The sequence below is a fragment of the Gossypium raimondii genome, chromosome 3, assembly GCF_025698545.1.
Source record: "Gossypium raimondii isolate GPD5lz chromosome 3, ASM2569854v1, whole genome shotgun sequence".
NCBI classification, from domain to species: domain Eukaryota; kingdom Viridiplantae; phylum Streptophyta; class Magnoliopsida; order Malvales; family Malvaceae; genus Gossypium; species Gossypium raimondii.
In genome coordinates this window covers 54,583,590-54,608,969 of record NC_068567.1, presented here as the reverse complement: position 1 = coordinate 54,608,969, position 25,380 = coordinate 54,583,590, and the positions used below count along the sequence as shown (strand labels likewise).

Below are 25,380 nucleotides of genomic sequence, written 5' to 3'. Positions count from 1 at the left end.
ATTGGGCCATTTATGTAAAAAATAAAAATATTGGTCATTTATTAAAAAGACGAAAAATGAAAGACGAAAAAAATAGTCACTCAACCTTGCCTCGTCTAACGTGGAAAGTTAACTAGCCACATCAACTAGTTTATTGGCCATGTCACCTGTCCTATTAGGCCTGTAACATAAAATGTTAATGAGTGACTGATTTGTAACTTTTTGACAATGATGTTAATGGGTGACTGATTTGTCACTTTTCAATAACGTTAGTGACTAATTTGTTAGTTTTTGAAAGTTGAGTGACTGAAGTGAAATTTTGGCTCGTCCAACGTGGCAAGTTAATTGGCCATGTCAACTAGTTAACTGGCCACGTCACCTGTCCCATCAGGCCGTAAAAGAAAATGTTAACGAGTGACTGATTTGTCACTTTTTGATAACGTTAGTGACTAATTTGTTATTTTTTGAAAGTTGAGTGACTGAATTCAAATCAGAGTGACTGAATTGAAATCAGAGTGACTGTTTTGTCAGCTGCATCAAAGTTGAGTGATTGTTGGTGTAATTTACCCAAAAAATAACCAAAGAAATGTGATTATCAAAGTAGGGTTAGATACCATTTAAGTTAAAGCCATCACATGTCGCAACACAGCATGGCATGTGGTGAAAATTATAAAAAAAATAATAATCAATAAAAGCTATAGAAAAATTATAGAGTGCTTCTTTTGATACGATAATTTTTATAATTTTTTTACTTAATTTTATAGTTCTTTACAATTTTTCTATAATTTTCTCACTACTTTATAAAATTTTATAATTTTTTCTATATTTCTATATATTTTATTTTTATAAAATTTTTCAATTTTTGATTTTTATAATTTTTATTAAAATTTAATAAATTTTATTGAATTTTATTTTTTTATCATTTTTTGTCACATGTTACGTTGTGGTTGTAACACATGGTGGGTTTAACTGGAAAAAATTAGGGGTGGTTGACTTTAACAGTCAACTGTTAAAATTAATATTCAAAGGGCCTTTATGATGCATTTTGGGAATTCAAGTACCCAGTTAAGTGCAAAAAAAAATGCAGAGGTTTAATTGTGTGTTTTTTTTTTTTAAGTTTGAGGGATTTTTTATGCATTTTGAAAGATTAAGTACCCAATTGAGTGAAAAGAAACTAGGGGCGTAATTACTTCTTTTTTAGAAAAAGTTTGAGGACTTTTTACATCTTTTAAGCTTAAAAAGAATGATGAAGACAAAGAGAAATAACAATTTGTTAAAAATAACTAAAATTAGTAAGTAACAAAATAATTTTTATGTTAACAATGATTGATATTTTTCTTTTTTGGTGAATAAGGTATGATTGATGTATAATCAGATAAGATATAATAGAGTTTGTTTTTATATTGGTATGAAATTGTGTCTGAATTGAAGAAAGTCTCAATTATTGTCACGTGTGAATATGTAATGCGAATGTGTAAGTATACACGTCGAATCAAGTAATAAAGTGATAAGTGAGATCGTCTCCATAGGAATCAGAATAGGAAAAAATATGGATGAGTTATTACTATAAACTATACTAATTAGGCTTATGGCAAAGTAAACAGAATAATGATTTGAAGTGAAGTATTAATGCATGAAATAATAAAATCAAATAATGAATAAAATGCCATGGCAATTCTACGAGACAAAGTTTAGAGGATTGATGTTGTTGAGTGGGAAGGTTGGAATTACTTGGATTATATCTTAATAACATAATAATGTCATGGAAAAATCTTGACCAAATTATTGTTCAGAGTATAACTACTGCATTCTGCTTCTTTCGAGAGCTAGAATTAAAGCTATCATTCTATGTCTTTGTATGTATAGAAGTCTCAAGGACAATACCTAACAATATTCTTCCTTGCTCTGTACAGGTCACAAGTCTAAATCTAGAGTGCTACGATTATTCGCTCGAGTACTCGCTTGTATCATTCGATTACGATCCAACTTATTTAACCTTTTCAGAATTAAATCAAGCCTAAGGATATACCATGTATTCATTTATGTCTAGAGCTTGCGTGCATATATTTAAAATAATCCAATCCTTTCCAGAATTTAATATGCCTCATTTTATGATTTATCTAGCAAAGTCTCATTGGTAGATGCATCAACTACCATTCGTGTATGTGTATTTAATCCATTGTAAAACATTTTCATTTGTGTCTAATGTTGAAAACCATGCATCGGGCATTTTCTAATCAATTCCTTGAATCGCTCCCAAGCTTCATACAATGTCTCATCTTCAGATTGCCAAAAAGAGGTAATATCATTCCTTAATTTGGCATTAATGTTTGGAGGATTCTATTGCAACAAAACCTCTGACAAATTTCATTCCAAGATGCCCCCATTCCTGACGACAAAGCATTCAACCATGCTCTGGCACGATCTCGTAATGAGTAAGAAAATAACTTGAGTCTCAAGGAATTTTTAGGAACACCCTATTGCCTGAATGAATCATGGACCTCCAAAAAGAGTCTTAAATGCAACTGTGAATCTTCAGTAGGTAATCCACTGAACTGTCCTACTGATTGTAGCATTTGAAACATCACCGATTTCAACTTGAAATGCTAAGCTTGAATATGTGGCCTGACAATCCCTGGATTTAAATATTCCAAAATAGGCACTACATGTTCTCTAATAGGTCTATCTCTATCATCTATCACACGAGAAATATCAACATTCCTACCATTCAAATGTAATGGATCTTCTTTGCTTGGATCAATTCCAATCATTACCATTTATCGCAATTCTTTTTCCTTCTTCTCAAGGTTCTCTCAAGTTCATGATCAAAATAATACTCTTCATTCTCGAAAATGCCTTTATTCATAAACTAACAACAAACCTGAAAAAGAATAAAAAACAACTAAGTAAGCTAAAACTAAAAAAAATTAAATCAATAATAACAATTCAAAATTCACCAATTTGCCAATCCCTGGCAACGGCGCCAAAAACTTGTCATGTGTGAGTATCTAATGCGAATAGGTAAAAATAAAGTGAATCAAGTAATAAAGTGACAAGTGAGATTGTCTCCACAAGGATCGAAATAGGTAAAAATATGGTTAAGTTATTACTATAAACTATACTAATTAGGCTTATGGCAAAGTAAACAGAATAATGATTTGAAGTGAAGTATTAATGTATGAATTAATAAAATCAAATAATGAATAAAATACAGTGGTAATTCTATGAGACAAAGTTGATAGGATTGATGCTGTTGAATGGGAAGGCTGGAATTACTTGGATTATATCTTAATAACATAATAATGTCATGGCTAAATCTTGACCAAATTATTGTTCAGAGTATAACTACTGCATTTTGCTTCTTTCGAGAGCTAGAATTAAAGCTATCATTCTATGTCTTTGTATGTCTACATGTCTCAAGAACAATACCTAACAATATTCTTCCTTACTTTGTACAGATCACAACTCTATGTTTAGAGTGCTACGAGTATTCGCTCGAGTACTCGCTTGTATCATTCGATTACGATATAACTTATTTAAAATTTTTAGAATTAAATAAATTCTAATGATATACCATGCATTCATCTATTTATAAAGCTTGCAAGCATATATTTAAAATAAACCAAACCAAATAAAACAGCAGATCTATTCAAAATATCACCATGATCATTAAAGATATCAAGATAGATCCAGTAATTCCAACCCAAATGAAATTAGTTCATGGGTTGGGATTTAAAATCCAAAATCAGAATAACATTCAACATCATGATTAACAGTTTAGAAATCATAGAAATTAAGTAACAGAATGCAGGTAGAATTGCAGGAAGCTTTCGCCACTCCATCTTTCACTTCGACGTTGTAGAATCGTGCAGGACCTAAGGCTGATTGCTTGTCCCTTTCCTTACATCTCTTCTCTCCTCTCAAGCTTCTACCTCTCCCTTTTCTCTAAAAATTTTCACGAGTTTTTCCGGGGAGAAAACTGCTCTCCAAATCCCCCTCCAAAATCCTTTTCTAAAATCCTTATCTTTTTTTATTATTTTTTCTTCCCTTTTATTGGGTAGGTCCCTCTCTCTCAGCACATACTTTTCTCCCTCTTTTTCAGGTGGATTTATCTGGTACACGCCTTGTTGGTTGTGAGTGACGAGGACTGAGTGTTGCGTCAGTATTTTCTTGAAATTGCCATGGCATTTGTGTTGGCAATCCATCCAACCTTTTGCCATGGCAATATTTCACTTTCTTCATTCTCTTCCTCCTTTTTCTCCTTTTCTTCATCTTTCCTACACCTATTGCATAGAACAGCCAATTCCCTTCCCAACAGTAAAAGTAGCATAAAATGACATTTAAGGCACAATCCAAGTGGTATTATACAATGTTGTAAAAATAACCTAAAAATGCAAATATATCTACTTAAGTAGAGGTATTTAATCAAGCTTAGAGGTTCAAAATATAAACCTTTTCAAGAGTTATCAATTATCTTGCCAATCCAAATAAATTATTTATTAGATAAATCAATATCCATAAAATCAGATGATTGATCCACTTAATTCAATTATTCTTTTATACAATTTCTATTATTATTTATTGTGACATCCATAATTTGGGGTGAGAAGTATTAAGGTTTGTTGGTTGGGTTAGTGGCTTGGATGAACTTTTAAGTTAATTTTTGCATTTTAAGAATAGAATGAGCTTGCTGGTTCGGTGGTAAGATGTGTGTTAGCTTAGCCCATAGTCCAATGTTCAAATCCCTACGCATGTAATCGGGGATTATTCTTTTTGTTCCTTTCTAATGCGTAGTTAAGTGGTTGAATTTAATTGAAATTGAATTTAGGGTTAGTAGGTTGACTGGGAATTCTAATTTTATAAATTTTACCCAAAATTCTCTCACTTTGTTTCCTAGTTTCTCTCACGTCAATCTTACACTTCACATTTTGTCTTCATTTCTATTTTTTGGACTCTTGTTGCTACTGCATTTACTCCTTCACCATCTTCCTTATTTCTTTTATTTTGTGTTTCTCTTTGTCCTACTGTGACCATACTCTAAAGCTCTAATAATTTTGGTGCTGCTTCATTTGTTCCAACATTGTCGTCAATCACCGCTTTTTAAGGCTTTGCTTACTCTTTGGCCTTTGTTTAATCAGGATTTTAAGGGAGGAAAGGGTACGTACTATTATTTGAGTTCTAGTAAATTGTTTTTGTATCTTTCTATCCTATTACGATCGGTAACTTTCTTAGTCTTTGTATATTTGTATAATCGAGTTTTAGATTAGTTTTATGGAGGTGTTTCGGTCGATTCATAGTATTTTGGAAGCGCATTTCAGGCGTGTGTTCTTAAACACATTTAATTTGGGGTTTTTTAATGCTGATTTTCATGAATTGTTGTAGGATTTGGGGTGGTTTTTGAACCACATGGTCGTGTGTCACTTTAGAAATTAGGCTAATTTTTTTGTCACATGGCTTGGAGTGCCTCACATGGGCCGACCACACGGCCGTGTGACCTCTATTAGGAATTTTGTAGGTTGCAAACGGACGTGTCTCTCAGCCACACGGTTGTATGCCTTAGTTGCACGGGTGTGCCTTTCAGCCACACGGTCGTATCTTTCTTGCTTGTAATTGTGAATTTTGTTACATGGGGTCAAAGAATTACACAATTTACCCTCACAAACTTGTATTTCAGTCACACACGCATGTCTCTCAGCCATACGGCCGTGTGGTTTTGTTTTTGCAGTTTTTAGTCCTTGTTCATTAAGTGATTCATTTTAGTCACTGGTTGATTTCTTGCGCATCTAAGCCTTTATAGAAGTGTTTGGGATACAATTACAGCTTGAATTTATTCAGGTTTGTGTATTTATAAGATTAAATTTCATTGTTCGCTTAAGTGCTTATATTATGTGATAAATGGAAGTTGTGTATATTTCTGTTACCGCTACTTAGTAATTAAATACGAGTTTCTCTGGTTCTGATTTTAGCTAAACTAAACTGGCTGTAAATATGTATATTGATTATGGAAAATAAAAATGAGTATGTCCAATTCTGTTTGTTCGTATGCATAATACCATTTTCATCTGCATTGTATTTGTGGTTAGGATTTGGTTATGAAGAAAAGAAAGATCGATTTAGCAATTTCATTGAATTATTATAATTTGGTGGTAAATTTGTAATAGTTCAAGTGGAAAATGACCATATTAAGGTGTGTTTCAGTTGGATAGGTCCATCATAACCCAATATTGGTGTGTAGACGTTGCAAAAGGGTCTAGTATACCCTTATTGGTGTGACATGGGTGATGAAGTTGGTGTGTAGCAGTTGGATAGGTTGGAGTTTGTGCCATATTGCATTTTTATATTATATTTGTACATCTGATTAATGTTTAAGCTTTGTGATGCTTTACTCTGATATGATATCTGTTTGTGATCCGAATTTTGCTTTTGTAAGTTTGAGTGACTGTGTGTTACTATGTTTTGTTCGGCTTGGTTTAATTACATTTTTTTAGACTCACACTAAGCTTTGTATCTCACCCCTTTAGTTTTCCCTTTTCAGGTAATTCGCGAGGTTAGGTCTCGGGCTCAGTGAATCGGGGTTCTCTGAGTTTCTCATTTTTTGCTTGGCTTTATAAGTTTTTCTTAAGATTTAATAAATTAATTTAATCAGATTATAAATAAGTTTATATGAACTGTGTTGTGGGTTTTGATTTTGGACTCGTAAAGTTGAGGGCTTTCCGTTTTGAGTTAGATTAATAATTTCATGCATGGATTTTGGTCAAATAACAGTTTTCCTATTTTTTAGTCAAATTTTTAAATGCATAATTTTATAAACTTCAATTAGTAGATAAATGTCAAAATCTCCATTGCAAAACTGATTTTGAAATTTCGATTGACATTTTGCTAAATCTGAAATGTTTTGCAAGCCTAATAAGGAAATATAGATTTGGTTTTAAATTAATCAATACGGTGATTAAGTTAATGTTGATAAACATAAGATAAGCTTAATATTGTTTTCGTTAAGCACGAGAAAAAGAGATTTTCAAAATGAAACCAAGGAATTTGATCAGTATTTTGTTGCGGGACATTCCAGTGGCCAATGTGACCTCCAAAATCTGATCAAAACTTTTGGGTTGGGTTTTGGGGTGTTACATTTTGTGGTATCATAGTCAAGTTTGTATTTATGGATTTAGAAAGAGGTATTTTGATAAAACCATACCACAGTGTTTTAGAAATTGCTTTTCTTCAAACAAAGTGTCTGAGACTTCAGTGTTGGTTCGTAGGGAACTCTGAGGTTGTAAGATTAGAACTGTAAGGTTTTAGATTATCATATCTAATTTTTTCGTTATGTAATTGTAGATATTTTAATATTTAAAGCATGAGGTTATTATAGAATCTGGTGATAAGAATAATCGTGAGGATTAGCTTAGTGGGACTTTAGATGAGTCTTCAGTCTCTCCGGGGCATGTGTCTACTTAGGAGATAGAGGTTGCTATGGTTGCGCCAGCTACTGGTGGCGATAATTCAGAGACTGGTATTTATTCATTGACCTAGTCTATGTTGGGAGTCTTGAAGAGAGTCTTAAGACTATGTTGGAGAGGACTGAAGAGGTAAATGAGAACAGACGTGTCAGCAAGTTAGGGCTGAGCATCAACTGCCTTCAGGTTTGCTTCAGCCCGTTAAGATTTCTCTTTGGAAATGAGAACAGATGACTATGGATTTCGTTAGTGGGCTACCCTTAACACTTACTAAGAAGGATTATGTTTGGGTCATCATGGATTGTTTGACCAAGTTTGCCCATTTTCCATGTAAAGATAAATTACACCCTTCAAAAGTTGGATAAGTTGTATGTTTCTGAGATTTAGACTTCATGGAGTTCCAGTCTCGATTATTTCTGATAAAGATCTTCACTTCACTTTTTGGTTTTGGAGAAAGCTTCATGAAGCTTTGGGTACTAGGTTGGACTTCAGTACTACATTATATCCTGAGATAGATGGACAATCTGAGAGGATGATTCAAATACTAGAGGATATATTACGAACTTGTGTTATCGACTTCCAAGGTAGTTGGGAGGAGTTTTTGTGTAACAACCCGATTTTAGTGATGTAAAAAATAGTGGTTTTGGGACCAAAATTTTGGTGAATAAATTATTATTTTATTATATATTATAGGTCTATGAGGCTATATTAAGGTTGTATTAAAATTTCGTTAAGAAGTTTTGATGTTTAAATAGTTAATTATGTAAAAGAACTAAATCAAAAAAATTTAAAAGTTGAGCTCTATTAGTTAAAGGGTCTAATGTCTATGAAATTTTAAAATAAAGGACTTGAATGGAAAATAGGCCATTTAAAGGGTAGTGGATATTTATGGACAAGGTTTTAATGAAATTTTTAGTTATTAAAGGTTAATATGGTAATTTAATAATTAAATGAAAAAAATAAGTAAAGAAAACATGAGACAAATATCATCTTTCTTATTCTTTCACTCAAAAAACCTAAAAACACCATTAAAGGAGCTTGGAGAAATTGGTTAGGGATAATTCATTGCATGGTGAATTTTCAAGCCTGTTTTTAATGATTTTTATGTTTTTGAATTCGTTTTAGCTTAATTTAGCTAGCCCAAGGGTTAATTTGTAAAACTGTTAAAGGTTGGGTTATGTCATGCATGCTTTTGAACAGGTTTTGATGTTAATTGGTATATTATGAATCCTTGTTGAAAAATAAACAAGTTTTGTTATGTGATTTTTGATGAAAATAGCAATTAGGGATTAATTTGTTAAAGATGTGAAACTATATGTTTTGCTGTGAAAAATTGATAAATATAGGTTAATTCAAGGTCCCTTGTAAATGTGGTTAAGTTGGATTTAAGTTGAAATGGTTAGATTTTAAGTTATAAGGTTAATGACTAAATTGTGAAAAGTTAAAATGTTAGGGGAAAATTGGTAATTTTGCATAAATATGAAATGTGGATTAAATTAAATACTAGAAATATTTAATTGATTGAAATTACCTCTTTAGATCAAAATAAACCACGTTTAGACTTAGATCGAGGAAAAGCTAAAGCTTCGGATTAATTCGATCTAACTTCTACGCCATAGTCATCGAGGTAAGTTCGTATGAACTATATTCAGTTTAAATTGAATGCTTATTGTGTTGTTTTAATGTAAATTAATCGATATACAGATGTATCAATGATATGAAGAATTGAAAGATATTGAGTCCCAGTTGAACCTTAGGAATTCTTAGGATACAAATGACATGTCATTAGGGATTTCATGTTTTGGGTGCTGGTCTTGAATGTCCCATCGATGGCTAAGGTCCTGTAGTTGTTGCGGATACTCCACAATTCGTGTGAGAAGCATCATGTAGCTTACATTCAAACCCACAGCTCGTGTGAGCAGGCCCATTTCACATCTCGTGTGAGCAATGATGTAAAGGATCTCGAGTATCCAATGTAATTCTAAATAGTTCAACGGGCAAGAAAAGGGAACTAAAAGGGTAAGTATGTAAATGGATTGATTCATGACTTATAAAAATGAACTATGAGCTAAATGATGCATTTACTTATGGAATTTACATATTTTATGGTTGATTTCATTTGTATCATAGGCAAGTACACTAACTTGTGATGTGGTGATGTTACATATGCTTTTACTAAGCTTATGGCATTGGTGATGATTTTTGTTTGACCTTTGAATTGTTAAAAGTGACATGGTAAATTTAGTTTAAGTTTATACCAGCTTACTAAGCACTCGTTGTTTACGTATTTTCTTTTCAATGTTCTTTAGGTCATCGGAAGCTTGATTTGGTTGGAAGCTCGTCGGAGATCTATCATACTATCTAGCATTTTATTCGATAGTTGTTGGGCATTTTGGCCAAGGTTTATAATGGCAAGTATAGGGTAGTTTATAATGGTGTTTTGATGAATATGTAAATGGTAATTTGGTATGTTTGTGCCTTGATGTTTATGTATGGTTGATGGACTTATAATGCTTGTTTAGGTAAGTTCTTTTGGTCACTTTTTGATGATCAACGTATATGGCATTTTGGTATAAGATGTTGGTTTGTAAATGGTCAATTATGAAGTGTTGTAGGCACATAATAGAATGAGGTGTTTATGTAACACCCCTTACCCGTGTTCCTTGCCGAAACAGAGTATGAGGTATTACTAGAACTTAAACACTTATAAATTTTTTTTATAAAAAATTTCGGCAGCATTTCTGCTTGTTTTTACATAAAACCCCCTGCAACTTTCCAAAAATAATTTCAAACAACTTCAAATTTCCAACCAATTACAGATATATGTTCAGACATAATTTTTCCATTAATAATCACCAACATATTAAACCGAACAACACTATATATATATTTGTACCACTTCACATAAAGTCATCTATACATGCCATATTTCAAAATATTAATTACAAAATACCCAAAAAGTTGATGATAGTGTGGATGATTTCCTGACTTCGTCCAAATTCCAAACTGGCTGATGTCACTACAATCAAGAGAAAATAAGAACGAGTAAGCATATAGCTTAGTAAGTAAACATATGACAAATAAATAAATTTCTCACATTATTTCATAGCAACATAATTTTAATCACATAAATTTCAGGGTTCGTTGAATTTCCAGCAAACTATCTTTCTGCATCACCGACGCTAATTTATTTTTACCTGACGTTACAGAACTCCAAATTAATTTTCGTAAATTTTCCCCGAAACTCGACTCATATAACTTTCTACCATAAAATTTTTAGAATTTTTGATGTATCCAATTAGTACAATTTATTCTTTAAAGATTCCCTTGTTTCACTGCCCGACGGTTCTGACCTCCCTTTACTAAAATTTACTTAACTCTCTGTAAAAAATTCAAAAAATGCTACCGTTTGTTTCTATTAAAAATAGATTCAATAATGAATCCAAGCATATAAATTTAAGGCAATAATTATTTTTGTAAAATTTTTTGTGATTTTCCAAATTTGGAACAGGGGATTTCAAAAATCAATCCAGCCCTGTCTCAAATAAATTCAAATATTCCCAAATATACAACTCTTTTGTTTTCTATTTTTCTTTCATATGAAAATAGACTCACTCATCTTTAATTTCATATATTATTCAACCTCCAATTCATTTTCCACCATTTATGGTGATTTTTCAAATTTGCCCAACTGCTGTTGTTCAAAACAGTTTTATATTTAATTTGCTCTTTTGTAGTTTTTGATACTTCCTCTCACCTTATACATGGGTCAATTTAGTATCAAACCCAATATTCCTCCCATAAACTTGTCCACCACATATAAATATTCACCTTCCCAATTTACTCATTGAACACTCGGAATGTTAACCGTTATCGGTGGATTCAGCACTTAGCAACCACCAATGAGTGGGGGAATCAGCACTTAGCAACCCCTTTCACATTTAAGATACGGTGGGTTCATCACTTAGCAACCACCAATGATTAGGGGAATCAGCACTTAGCAACCCCTCGGGGGAATCAGCACTAAGCAACCCCCTTCACATTTAAGATACGGTGGAATCAACACTTAGCAACCACCAATGAGTCGGGGAATCAGCACTTAGCAACCCCTTGGGGGAATCAGCACTTAGCAACCCCCTTCAAATTTAAAATACGGTGGAATCAGCACTTAGCAACCACCAATGAGTTGGGGAATCAGCACTTAGCAACCCCTTGGGGGAATCAGCACTTAGCAACCCCCTTCAAATTTAAAATACGGTGGAATCAGCACTTAGCAACCACCAATGAGTCGGGGAATCAGCACTTAGCAACCCCTTGGGGGAATCAGCACTTAGCAACCCCCTTCATATTTAAAATACGGTCGAATCAGCACTTAGCATCCACCAATGAATAGGGGAATCAGCACTTAGCAACCCCTTGGGGGAATCAGCACTTAGCAACCCCCTTTTTATTCAATGTAATCCGGCCTATTCCGAGTGTTCAACCGGAAACCGTGTTTTTCAACACTTTACCACCTTTCCCCACTTAGCCACATTTTTTTTTAGAATCTTTGTCAAATATTTATTCTATGTTCAAATAAATCTCAACACATATCAAATAATATCAAAATAATGCATTATTTCACATGTTTACTTACCTCGGTGCAAAATATCGAAATTTTGCAATTTACTCCACTATCTTCTCTTTTCCCCGTTTGAGGTAGTCTTCTCGTTTTTCTTGATCTATAATGGCAAATTTAACTCATTTAATGTTCACATTTATTGAAATAATCCACCACTCAACTTTTTGAAAAATTACAATTTTGCCCCCAAACTTTTGCATAATTACACTTTTGTCCCCAAGCTCGGAAATTAAACTTCATCACTTATTCTTATGTTTTATGACATGCTGAACATTTTTTCCTTCTATGGCAACATCAAATTCTCACTCTAGCACATACTTTTGAACATTAACAATTTTTACCGATTATGTCAATTTACCCGTTTTCGTTTAAAATCGCTTAGCAAAAGTTGTTTAACATAATTTCTAGCTTCATATACCACCATAAAACAGAAAAATAAACACTTTTCACCTATGGGTATTTTTCCAAATATAAACCCTAACATGAATTATTGATAAAATAATCTAAACCGAGCTACGAGGATTTCAAAAATGCAAATAACATTAAAAACGGGGCTAAGGTGCACTTACTATGAGCTTGAGAAAGCAAAGAAACCCTAGCTATGGTGTCTTCCAAAATTTGGAAGCAACTATGGAGAAGATGACACCATTTCTCCATCTTTTTCCCATTTTATTTCTTTTTATTACCAAATGACTAAAATGCCCCCATTTAAAAAAAATATATTTCACCCATTTCTTATGTCTATTTTTGTCCATCAATTGACTAATGGTCTAATTACCACATAAGGACCCCCAAATTATAATCTCATAACAATTAGACACTTCTAACATGTAGAATTCAACTTTGGCACTTTTTACAATTTAGTCCTTTTCACTAAATTGAGTGCCCAAACGTCGAAATTTTCGAACGAAATTTTTATGAATTTTTTCGGTAAAATTGTGGACCATAAAAATATAATAATAATCATATTTTCCCTTGTCGGATTTGTGGTCCCGAAACCACTCTTCCGACTAGGCCTAGAAGAGCTGTTACAATTCTCCCCCCTTAGGGATTTTCGTCCCCGAAAATCTTACCGGAAAAGAGGTTTGGGTACTGTTTCCTCATAACTTCTTCCGGTTCCCACGTAGCCTCTTCCATTCCATGTTTTTGCCACAACACTTTCATTAAGGCTATACTTTTATTTCTCAACTGTTTGACCTCTCGAGCCAGAATCTTTATCGGTTCCTCCTCATAAGTCATATTCGGTCGAACTTTAATTTCTGTAGGAGAAACTATATGTGAAGGATCAGAACGATAGCGTCGCAACATTGATACATGAAATACATTATGTATCCTTTCTAACTCTGCCAGCAAAGCTAACCGATAAGCTACAGGTCCAATTCTTTCAATAACTTCATATGGTCCAATAAAACGTGGACTCAATTTGCCTTTACGGCCAAATCTTAGAATCTTCTTCCATGGAGATACTTTCAAAAACACTCTATCACCCACTTGAAACTCAATCACTTTCCTCTTTAAATCCGCATATGACTTTTGCCGATCTGAAGCAGCCTTTAAGCAGTCACGGATTATTTTCACTTTTTCTTCAATTTCTTTCACCAAATCAACTCCATGAATCCGGTTCTCACCGAGCTCAGTCCAATACAAAGGAGTTCTACACTTACGCCCATATAATGCTTCATACGGTGCCATTCGTATACTTGACTGATAGCTATTGTTGTAAGCAAATTCAACCAATGGTAGATATTTCTCTCAACTGCCTTCAAATTCTAAAATACAACACCGGAGCATATCTTCAAGAACTTGAATCACTCTTTCCGATTGCCCGTCAGTTTGCGGATGAAATGCGGTACTAAAGTTCAATTTTGTACCCAAAGCTTCGTGCAACTTTATCCAAAACCTCGAAGTGAATCTCGGATCTCTATCCGATATAATAGACTTAGGCACCCCGTGTAATTTCACTATTTCAGCAACATATAACTCCGCCAACTTGTCAAGTGAGTAATCAATGCGTACTGGAATGAAATGGGCTGACTTTGTCAGTCTATCAACAATTACCCAAATAGCATCCTTCTTCTTGGAGTCAAAGGCAATACTATCACAAAATCCATCGTGATACTGTCCCACTTCCACTCTGGAATCATTACTGGCTGAAGTAAACCCGATGGTACTTGATGCTCAGCTTTCACTTGTTGACAAATTAAACACTTTGATACAAATTTTGAGATATCCTTTTTCATGCCCGGCCACCAATACAATTTCTTCAAATCATTATGCATTTTCACACTACCCGGGTGAACTGACAAATCACCACTATGTGCCTCACCTAAAATGGTCCGAATTAACTCATTATTTCTCGGTACACATACTCTATCCCGGAACATCAGGCAATCATCTGAACCAATTCGAAAATCTGAGTCAACACTTGCTTCACACTGAGCTCTCCTGGCTTGCAATTCATTGTCAATCTTTTGAGCTTCCTGAATTTGCTGAAGAAATAACGGTTTAGCCCTCAATTCAGCCAAAATTGAACCATCATCAGAATAAGCTAACCTTGTACTCATAGCTCTCAAAGCAAATAAAGATTTTCTGCTCAAGGCATCAGCAACCACATTAGCTTTCCCAGGGTGATAATCAATCACTAGCTCATAATCTTTAATTAGTTCGAGCCATCTTCGTTGTCGCAAATTCAAGTCTTTCTGATTCATTAAATACTTTAAGCTCTTATGATCAGTGAAGATTCGGCACTTCTCACCATACAAATAATGACGCCAAATTTTTAAAGCAAAAACAATGGCAGCCAATTCTAAATCATGCGTCGGATAATTCTTCTCATGTGGTTTCAGCTGTCTCGAAGCATAAGCTATTACTTTGCCCTCTTGCATTAACACACACCCAAGACCATTCAACGATGCATCACTGTAAATTACAAACTCCTTCTCAGACTCAGGTTGCACCAACACTGGCGCCTCAGTCAATAATGCCTTCAATTTCTCAAAACTCTGTTGACATTTATCGGTCCATTCAAACTTGACATTCTTCTGCAGTAACTTAGTCATAGGAGAAGCAATCATCGAGAATCCCTTGACAAACCGTCTGTAATACCCGGCTAAGCCCAGAAAGCTTCTACCCTCGGTCACATTCTTTGGTGGCTCCCAATCAACAATTGCTGAAATTTTGCTTGGATCAACCCGAATACCTTCACTTGAAACTATATGTCCCAAGAATCCGACCTCACGAAGCCAAAACTCACTTTTGCTGAATTTAGCATACAATTTCTTCTTCCTCGGAATCTGCAACACAGTTCTCAAATGTTCTGCATGCTCGAATTTATCCCGAGAATAAATTAAAATATCATCTATAAACACCACCACGAACTTATCCAAATACGGCCGAAAAATTTGGTTCATTAAATCCATAAAAATAGCCGGAGCATTAGTTAACCCAAAAGGCATTACCAGAAATTCATAATGTCCATACCTCGTTCTGAAAGCAGTCTTTGGCACATCGGACTCCCTAACTCTCAATTGATAGTAACCAGACCTCAGATCAATCTTTGAAAATATTGTTGCCCCTTTTAGTTGGTCAAACAAATCATCAATTCTAGGCAAAGGATACTTGTTCTTTATAGTCACTTTGTTGAGCTGACAATAGTCAATACAAAGTCTCATAGAGCCGTCCTTCTTTTTCACAAATAATACAGGAGCACCCCAGGGAGAAAAACTCGGTCTTACAAATCCTTTATCTGTCAACTCTTGTAATTGAGCTTTTAATTCTTTCAACTCAGTTGGAGCCATCCGATACGGAGCAATAGAAATCGGCGCAGTACCAGGTAACAAGTCAATAGCAAACTCCACTTCTCTGATCGGGGGTAACCCAGGCAGCTCCTCTGGAAATACGTCTGGAAATTCACAGACTACTGGCACTGATTCAAGCTTCGACCCGGTTATACCAGTAATCAACACATAAGCAAGATAAGCCTCAAATCCTTTTCTCATGTATTTCTGAGCAGATATATGCGAAATCACCATAGGTAGTTTATTCGGCTCCTTTGCCTCAACCCGAAGAATTTCACTATTTTCACACTTCAATTCAAGGATTTTCTGTCTACAATTTACCTTGGCGTCATGCAATATCAACCAATCCATCCCCAAAATAACATCAAACTCATCAAATGGTAACAACATCAAATTAGCCGGGAAACAGTGACCTCGAATCATCAAAGGACAATTCTTGCAAACCTTATCGACTAAGACATATTTGCCTAAAGGATATGATACCTTAACCACAAATTTAGTATTTTCAACAGGCAATTTCTTACTAGATACTAAATGCACACATACATATGAATGAGTAGACCCAGGGTCAATCAAAGCAACAACATCAATATCATGAAGAGAAAATGTACCAGTAATCACGTCGGGAGATGATGCGTCCTCAAGAGCACGTATGGCATAAGTTCTGGCAGGCGCTCTAGTTTCTGATCTCCCAGCTGTATCTTTCGCCACACTTTTACCACTGACTTTGCTCCCAGTATTCCTCGATGGTCTACCTCTACTAACAATATCACCCGATCCAGCTCTCTGCAGTCTTTCTTCCTCTATTCTCTCAGGGCAGTCTTTTATATAGTGCTCTTGAGAACCACACCTAAAACAAGCTCGTTTAAATCCCCAACACTCACCAGCATGTCACATGCCACACTGTTGACACACGGGTCTAGTATTCCCCACATTGCCCACACTTGCCACTGAGGTAGCTTGAGTTTTAGCTCCAGAGTATGACCTCCCTCGGTCTTTACGTGAATACCCAACTGAACCAGTTGGTCGTGGATCCATCCCTTTAAGCTTCTTTGGTTGGGATTGAAATGTTCTGCTCATTGACCTTTTTCTTACATCTCGAGCTTTCATCTCTGCTCTTCTCTTTTCTTTACTCAATTCTTCAGCCTTACAGGCTCGGTCAACCAACACTACAAATTCTTTCAACTCTAAAACCCCAACATACAATCTGATATCTTCATTTAACCCCTCTTCGAATCTTTTACACATAATGGCCTCCATGGGCACACATTCTTGGGCATATTTGCTGAGCCTGACAAACTCCCTTTCATATTCTGCCACAGACATCCAGCCCTGCTTCAACTCAAGAAACTCCTTACGTTTCTGATCAATAAACCATTGGCTTATATATTTCTTTCTGAATTCCTCCTGAAAGAAGTCCCAAGTAACTCTTTCTTTCGGAACCACCAATATTAATGTTTTCCACCAACGGTATGCTGAATCCTTCAGTAAAGACACAGCACATTTCAAACATTCATCAGGAGCACAAGATAGTTCATCTAATACCCGAATAGTGTTTTCAAGCCAAAACTCTACTTTTTCCAAATCATCATCAACATTAGCCCTGAAATCTTCAGCCCCATGCTTTCGGATTTTATCAACGGGAATCAACACTTTGTAGAGCTACGGGGACCGATTGAGGAATAGGAGGGGGTGAATGAGGTTGAACATTCAGATTTGCACGAACAAATTCTATGTATCAATTACTCATCATTCGAAGGAAGGCTTCTCGAGCCTCATCCTGACTATGCATCTCATGTCTACTTTCTTCATGCGCGGTCCCTTGTGTGGGAGCCGACGCGTTACTTTCAACATCATCTGTCACACTTCGGTCAGGATCCATTTACTATATAAAACAAAATTTTAAATTGTCAGAAATCGTCACACTATAACAATATAATTATGGCATGTATAGATTGACTTTCACACATATTTTATTAGTCCAAGAACCGATTAAACCGTAGCTCTGATACCACTAAAATGTAACACCCCTTACCCGTGTTCCTTGCCGAAACAGAGTATGAGGTATTATTAGAACTTAAACACTTATAATTTTTTAAAAAAAATTTTGGCAGCATTTCTGCTTGTTTTTACATAAAACCCCCTGCAACTTTCCAAAAATAATTTCAAACAACTTTAATATTTCCAACCAATTACAGATATATGTTCAGACATAATTTTTCCATTAATAATCACCAACATATTCAACCGAACAACACTATATATATATTTGCACCACTTCACATAAAGTCATCTATAAATGCCATATTTCAAACTATTAATTACAAAATACCCAAAAAGTTGATGATAGTGTGGATGATTTCCTGACTTCGTCCAAATTCCAAAATGGCTGATGTCACTACAATCAAGGGAAAATAAAAACGAGTAAGCATATAGCTTAGTAAGTAAACATATGACAAATAAATAAATTTCTCACATGATTTCATAGCAACATAATTTTAATCACATAAATTTCAGGGTTCGTTTAATTTCCAGCAAATTATCTTTCTGCGTCACCGATGCTAATTTTTTTTTCTGACGCTAGAGAACTCCAAATTAAGTTTCGTAAATTTTCCCCGAAACTAGACTCATATAACTTTCTACCATAAAATTTTTAGAATTTTTTATGTAGCAAATTAGTACAATTTATTCTTTAAAGATTCCCCTGTTTCACTGCCCGACGGTTCTGACCTCCCTTTACTAAAATTTACTTAACTCTCCGTAAAAAATTCAAAAAATGGTATCGTTTGTTTCTATTAAAAATAAATTCAATAAGTAATCCAAGCATATAAATTTCAGGCCATAATTATTTTTGTACAATTTTTGGTGATTTTCCAAATTTGGAACAGGGGATTTCGAAATCAATCCAGCCCTGTCTCAAATAAATTCAAATATTCCCAAATATACAACTCTTTTGTTTTCTCTCTTTATTTCATATGAAAATAGACTCACTCATCTTTAATTTCATATATTATTCAACCTCCAATTCATTTTCCACCATTTATGGTGATTTTTCAAATTTGCCCAACTGCTGTTGTTCAAAATAGTTTTATATTTAATTTGCTCTTTTGTAGTTTTTGATACTTCCTCTCACCTTATACATGGGTCGATTTAGTATCAAACCCAATATTCCTCCCATAAACTTGTCCACCACATATAAATATTCACCTTCCCAATTTACTCATTGAACACTCGGAATGTTAACCGTTATCGGTGGATTCAGCACTTAGCAACCACCAATGAGTGGGGGAATCAGCACTTAGCAACCCCTTTCACATTTAAGATACGGTGGGTTCAGCACTTAGCAACCACCAATGATTCGGGGAATCAGCACTTAGCAACCCCCTTCACATTTAAGATACGGTGGAATCAACACTTAGCAACCACCAATGAGTCGGGGAATCAGCACTTAGCAACCCCCTTCAAATTTAAAATACGGTGGAATCAGCACTTAGCAACCACCAATGAGTCGGGGAATCAACACTTAGCAACCCCTTGGGGGAATCAGCACTTAGCAACCCCCTTAAAATTTAAAATACGGTGGAATCAGCACTTAGCAACCACCAATGAGTCGGGGAATCAGCACTTAGCAACCCCTTGGGGGAATCAGCACTTAGCAACCCCCTTCATATTTAAAATACGGTGGAATCAGCACTTAGCAACCACCAATGAATAGGGGAATCAGCACTTAGCAACCCCTTGGGGGAATCAGCACTTAGCAACCCCCTTTTTATTCAATGTAATCCGGCCTATTCCGAGTGTTCAACCGGAAACCGTATTTTTCAACACTTTACCACCTTTCCCCACTTAGCCACATTTTTTTTTAGAATCTTTGCCAAATATTTATTCTATGTTCAAATAAATCTCAACACATATCAAATAATATGAAAATAATGCATTATTTCACATGTTTACTTACCTCGGTGCAAAATATCGAAATTTTGCAATTTACTCCACTATCTTCTCTTTTCCCCGTTTGAGGTAGTCTTCTCGTTTTTCTTGATCTATAATGGCAAATTTAACTCATTTAATGTTCACATTTATTGAAATAATCCACCACTCAACTTTTTGAAAAATTACAATTTTGCCCCCAAAATTTTACATAATTACACTTTTGTCTCCAAGCTTGGAAATTAAAATTCATCACTTATTCTTATGTTTTATGACATGCTGAACATTTTTCCCTTCTATGGAAACATCAAATTCTCACTCTAGCACATACTTTTTAACATTAACAATTTTTATCGATTATGTCAATTTACCCGTTTTCGTTTAAAATCGCTTAGCAAAAGTTGTTTAACATAATTTCTAGCTTCATATACCACCATAAAACAGAAAAATAAACACTTTTCACCTATGGGTATTTTTCCAAATATAAACCCTAACATGAATTATTGATAAAATAATCTAAACTGAGCTACGAGGATTTCAAAAATGCAAAGAACATTAAAAACGGGGCTAAGATGCACTTACTATGAGCTTGAGAAAGAAAAGAAACCCTAGCTATGGTGTCTTCCAAAATTTGGAAGCAACTATGGAGAAGATGACACCATTTCTTCATCTTTTTCCCATTTTATTTCTTTTTATTACCAAATGACTAAAATGCCCCCATTTAAAAAAAATCTATTTCACCCATTTCTTATGTCTATTTTTGTCCATCAATTAACTAATGGTCTAATTACCACATAAGGACCCCCAAATTATAATCTCATAACAATTAGACACTTCTAACATGTAGAATTCAACTTTGGCACTTTTTACAATTTAGTCCTTTTCACTAAATTGAGTGCCCAAACGTCGAAATTTTTGAACGAAATTTTTATGAATTTTTTCCGTAAAATTATAGACCATAAAAATATAATAATAATCATATTTTCCCTTGTCGGATTTGTGGTCCCGAAACCACTCTTCCGACTAGGCCTAGAATCGGGCTGTTACAGTTTATGCATGGAATTAGGTAAGGTTATCATGTTTTAGTGAATGTTGTTTTGCTATAATTGTCGTGCCTTTGAATGGCATATTCGTTAGGTGATTTAGGATGCTTGGAATGGTATGTTTATGCAAGTTTAAATGGTGTATGAACCCCTTGAATGTGTGCTTAAATGGTTTGAGGAGTTATGCATGATATGATATTGAAATGGTTTGATTCTAGGTGAATTTTAGGTTCACACGGGCCGAGACACAAGCATGTGACTTAGTTGTGTGAGGCACACGTCCTAGCGTCACAACCATGTGTCATTTGAGAGTTCCTTAGTATCCAAGTCAGTAAGTTACACGGCCTAACACATGAACTGGCACACGGGCATGTGGGGCAACTCAGAAAGTTACACGGCCTGGCACACGGGCGTGTGACACAACCCGGTACACGGGCGTGTGACACGGGCGTGTGACCCTAATTAGAGAGTTACACTGGTGAGGACACAGGCTGGGACATGACCGTGTGCCCCTTGTTCAAAATTGACACGGCCTAGGGTGATTCCACACAACCTGGCTACACGACCGTGTGGCCTATGTTTTAAAATTTTGTTACTTTTCCCTAAACTTCCTGTTTTGTTTCAAATTAGTCTCGAATTGCTCCCAATCTATTTTTAGAGCATCGTGGGCTCGATTTAGGGATGAAATGTATGAGAATGAATGGTTTTTGATATATTTATATTACTGAATGTTATGATGTTTAAATGCTTCCAATTGTACGGTCATGCTTCGTAACCCTAATCAGTTTTTTCCTCCTAAAAAAATTCAAATTCAACTAAAAATATTGAAAATAGGAGGAAAAATCTGATTTGTCATTCTCCTATTGGAAAGAGATAGGGATGACGTGGAATCACAGTTTCATACAATCCTTTCTCGCTTTAGCAAAGGGAAAAAGAAGGAAAATAATAAAAAAGAAAAGTGTAAAACAAAGTTGAAAGAAGGGAAATAAATGTGCAGCCAAAGAGAGGGTGGTTTTGACGGTTGCCAAAAGGAAAAAAAATTGGGATTTGATTAATAAAATAAAATAAAAAATAAAAGATTTAATCCCAATACAACCCCCAGATATTTTATAGAATTTAAATAAAACTCTGGCCCCCAGAAACATATTCCACACTTGCACAGGATTCAAACACAATATCAGAGGCAAACATCTACGACGCTTAACCACCATACCAAACCAAATTACTTAACAAACATACACACTTAAAAATCTAAAAAAAAAATTTGGGGCATTACAAGGTTAGTCTCACATTGAGTCGTTGTAAATTCATTGCCCCCTTTTTTTTACCTTTCAAGTAGCGCAGAAAACTAGGACTCCGAATGGCGTCAGAGGAATCTCAGATTAGCAGCTTATTTTGTTTAATAGTTTCATTAAAAAATTTCCTTAATCGTTTATTTTTGGGTTTGTAATTATTAAGCATTTTCTGGCTTTAATATCTTAGGTTTGAGATTTGTTCGCTTATTTATTTTATGTTTGACATTTAATAGTGACTCTAATATTTGCATACCATTTAATTTAGAAAACTATCATTTATTTCTCACTATTTTACAAAATACTTAAAATTTTGAAAACTCTTTTCTTGAAAAACAAGTTAAAACAAAAAATTTAATATTCATCTCAACTAATATTAATGTTATTAGCAAAATTCAATAAGGTGACAATTGGTTTTTTTTTTTTTTCAGAAATGGGTTTTGGAAATTGCAATTAATTAGCAGTAAATTGGATTATATATTAAAATCAGCCAAAAAGCAAATTTTATAAGTTGGATATTGTTAATAGCAAAAGTTTTATTCAGCCACGTTCCTAACTTTAACATATTGCTTAGCTGGTTGGTCTCGCGTCTCCGCACTTACTAATGGTACTCAATAATTTAAAATCAAATTAATAAAGAGGTATATATATTTATTTTCCATATAGTTGAGTGGAATTAAAAAATTCATCGAACTAGAAACTAGTAAATGATTTAATATTAAATATAATATTTATTGATAATATGAATAAATTGATTTGGTTTTACATAGATACAGAACTCATCTCATAAAAATAAAATAATATCCAATAGTTGATATATTTATATCTTGTTAGGTATACTCCCAAATGCTACAATTAGGTGTCACAAATTTATGTAAATTTTGAATCTAACATATTTTGATGATGCAACTTTAATTTTCGAATTTTATCATGTTGTACTTTGTTTTTATTATGTTTATTATAATGTTGGTACCATGTTTAAACTTATTTATTTACATAAAATATTTTTTCCATTTATTAAAAAATGATTTTTATGTTCATCAAATTAAGTATCGGTATAGTAGTAAAGCACATTATACTCTCAAGTGAATGTAGATTTGAATATTGAAGATGACATTGTTGAAAAGAGTAGCCATAAACCCTTAGCATATGAAAAGTATAAAAAAAAAAACCTAATAAGTGAATGCAAGATTTATTATTTTAAATATTTGTGAATAAATTTTGAGTAAAATCAAACTTTTATATTCTTGGTTCAACGAAGATTCAATAAGTAAACCAAGTGTGCGAAATTCAAAATATGATTAATGACAATTGGTGAATGAATAGGGAATTGAGTAGTATCATTTGGAAAGGATTATTGCCCTAAACATTGACACCGGTCTATAAATAATGCCTAGTCTAAACATCAAACAAACCAGTCCCACATCAAACATTGCTGGTGAGACAATGGCGTCTTCAACTCTTATTGGTAACCTTGAGGTAGATGTAGAGATTAAGGCTTCTCCCGAGCAGTTCTGTGAAATGTTCGCCCACAAACTGCACCATGTGCACCATACTTGCTATGACAAGGTTCAAGGATGTGATTTACATAAAGGTGAATGGGAGAAAGTCGGTAGCATTATCCACTAGAGTTATGTGAATGGTATGATATAACATAACAAACCCAATTTCTTTTCATGCTTATTGCTTGATTTGTTGCTCTTTTTGTTTTGTTAAAGAAAAAATATTGTTTGTTTAGATGAAAAGGCTAAAAATGCAAAGGTAATAGAGGAAGCGGTAGACTCTAATAAGAATTTGGTCACTTTCAAAATGATCGAAGGAGATCTAATGAAAGAGTACAAGAGCTCCATAGTCACGATTCAAGTTTCGCCCAAGTGCGAGGGTAATGGCAGCATAATGCACTGGACTTTGGAATACGAGAAGATGCACGATGGGATTTTTCTGAACAGCGACACAACAACACACTTCTAGACCCTATGAATGGCATCTAAAACAAATCAATTAGTAACAATGTACTGAAACTAAATCACTTGTTCGGCCTAAACAATAGGGTATTCGACCCTAGCCGAAATTAGTCAATAACTCAGCATTCAAACACTTACCCCAAGAAGGAGCAGTTCAAAGGCCCTCAACTCGCGGGAGGAGGGTGTGTCTCACGATCTTCTCCTATCAAAAACACTGACATAATCAGACCACTCCAATTAACAACAACACAGAATACTAACCATCCACGAGAAATCGCATCAAAACAGAAATCACCAACTGAAAATAAATCTTACTTACTAGATATTTCCACACAGAAACTTAACACACCAATCACACACGACCAATACGTAAGAAAAAGAGCATAAAATAGAGAGACAGAGAATAAGGGTGCGTAAATAATGGTTTAATCAATGGAAAGACAGAGTGACGGTAAAAGACCAAACAAGATGATTAATGACAAAAATAAATGAAAGAATAATCGCAAAAGATAAACGATAGAGAAAGAAAGTTTTAGGAACACAAATAGAATTGAGGAAAACCAAAAAGAAAAATGGAAAACAGAGAGCACAACAAAGAGAGCAAAAATATTTCTACTTTGAGCACTTAAGATTTGACCACAAGACTCATGGGTAAGCTAAAGCCTTACCATTAAACCAACAAGCTCATTCTTGTTAAAAACTACTCAATAATTAAAAATAAGTGTAAAAGCCTAATTTTAAGTGGTGTCGGAAATAGTGATCCGAGATCACTAAATCCGACTAGTGAGTTTTAAAATTTAATAAATAAATACATATGAGTCAAGTGTGATTATAGAAGAATTTTGGATTAGTGAATTTTGTGATTTAAAAAGAAATTAAAAAGTAAATTGGGTCTAAAACGAGGTATCAAATTAAAACCTCAAACTCATAAACCGAGCCATAAATATTTTTAGAAATATTTATAGAGTGTCATAGAGTTGGTATTAAAGTTTCGTTAGAAAATTCTAATGTTTGGATGGTCAATTAATTAAAAAGAACAAAATTGAGAATAGTGCAAAATTTGTTAAATTATGATTAAATAGCTTAAGTGACTAATAAGGAGGGATTTAAAAGGCAATTAGGCCCAAATTATATGGGCTGGACGGTTTGGGTAAGAAAAGCAGCAGGAAAATAAGGAGAAACAAGGGCAAAATTGGAAATTTTGCAAATTAAACATATAAAACAAAGACAAAATTGAAAAATCTAGAGATTTCTTCATAATTCATCAGCAAATACGCCATAGGAGGTCTGAAACAAGCTG

At 34.3% G+C, this 25,380-nt stretch overlaps 1 protein-coding gene and 1 non-coding gene across 2 annotated transcripts in view; both read left to right on the top strand.

The window, feature by feature from the left end:
- Positions 1-25,380, top strand: part of LOC105794412 (MLP-like protein 34) — a 53,015-nt gene that overhangs the window by 24,300 nt on the left and 3,335 nt on the right. Inside the window, 3 exon segments of the mRNA XM_012623572.2 lie at positions 6,147-6,166; positions 23,560-23,758; positions 23,855-24,064. Of these exon segments, the coding sequence (XP_012479026.2) occupies positions 6,147-6,166; positions 23,560-23,758; positions 23,855-24,064 (429 nt within the window).
- Positions 2,192-2,298, top strand: LOC128040046 (small nucleolar RNA R71). The gene has a single exon (XR_008194706.1). It is a non-coding gene; the product is annotated as a small nucleolar RNA R71 (small nucleolar RNA).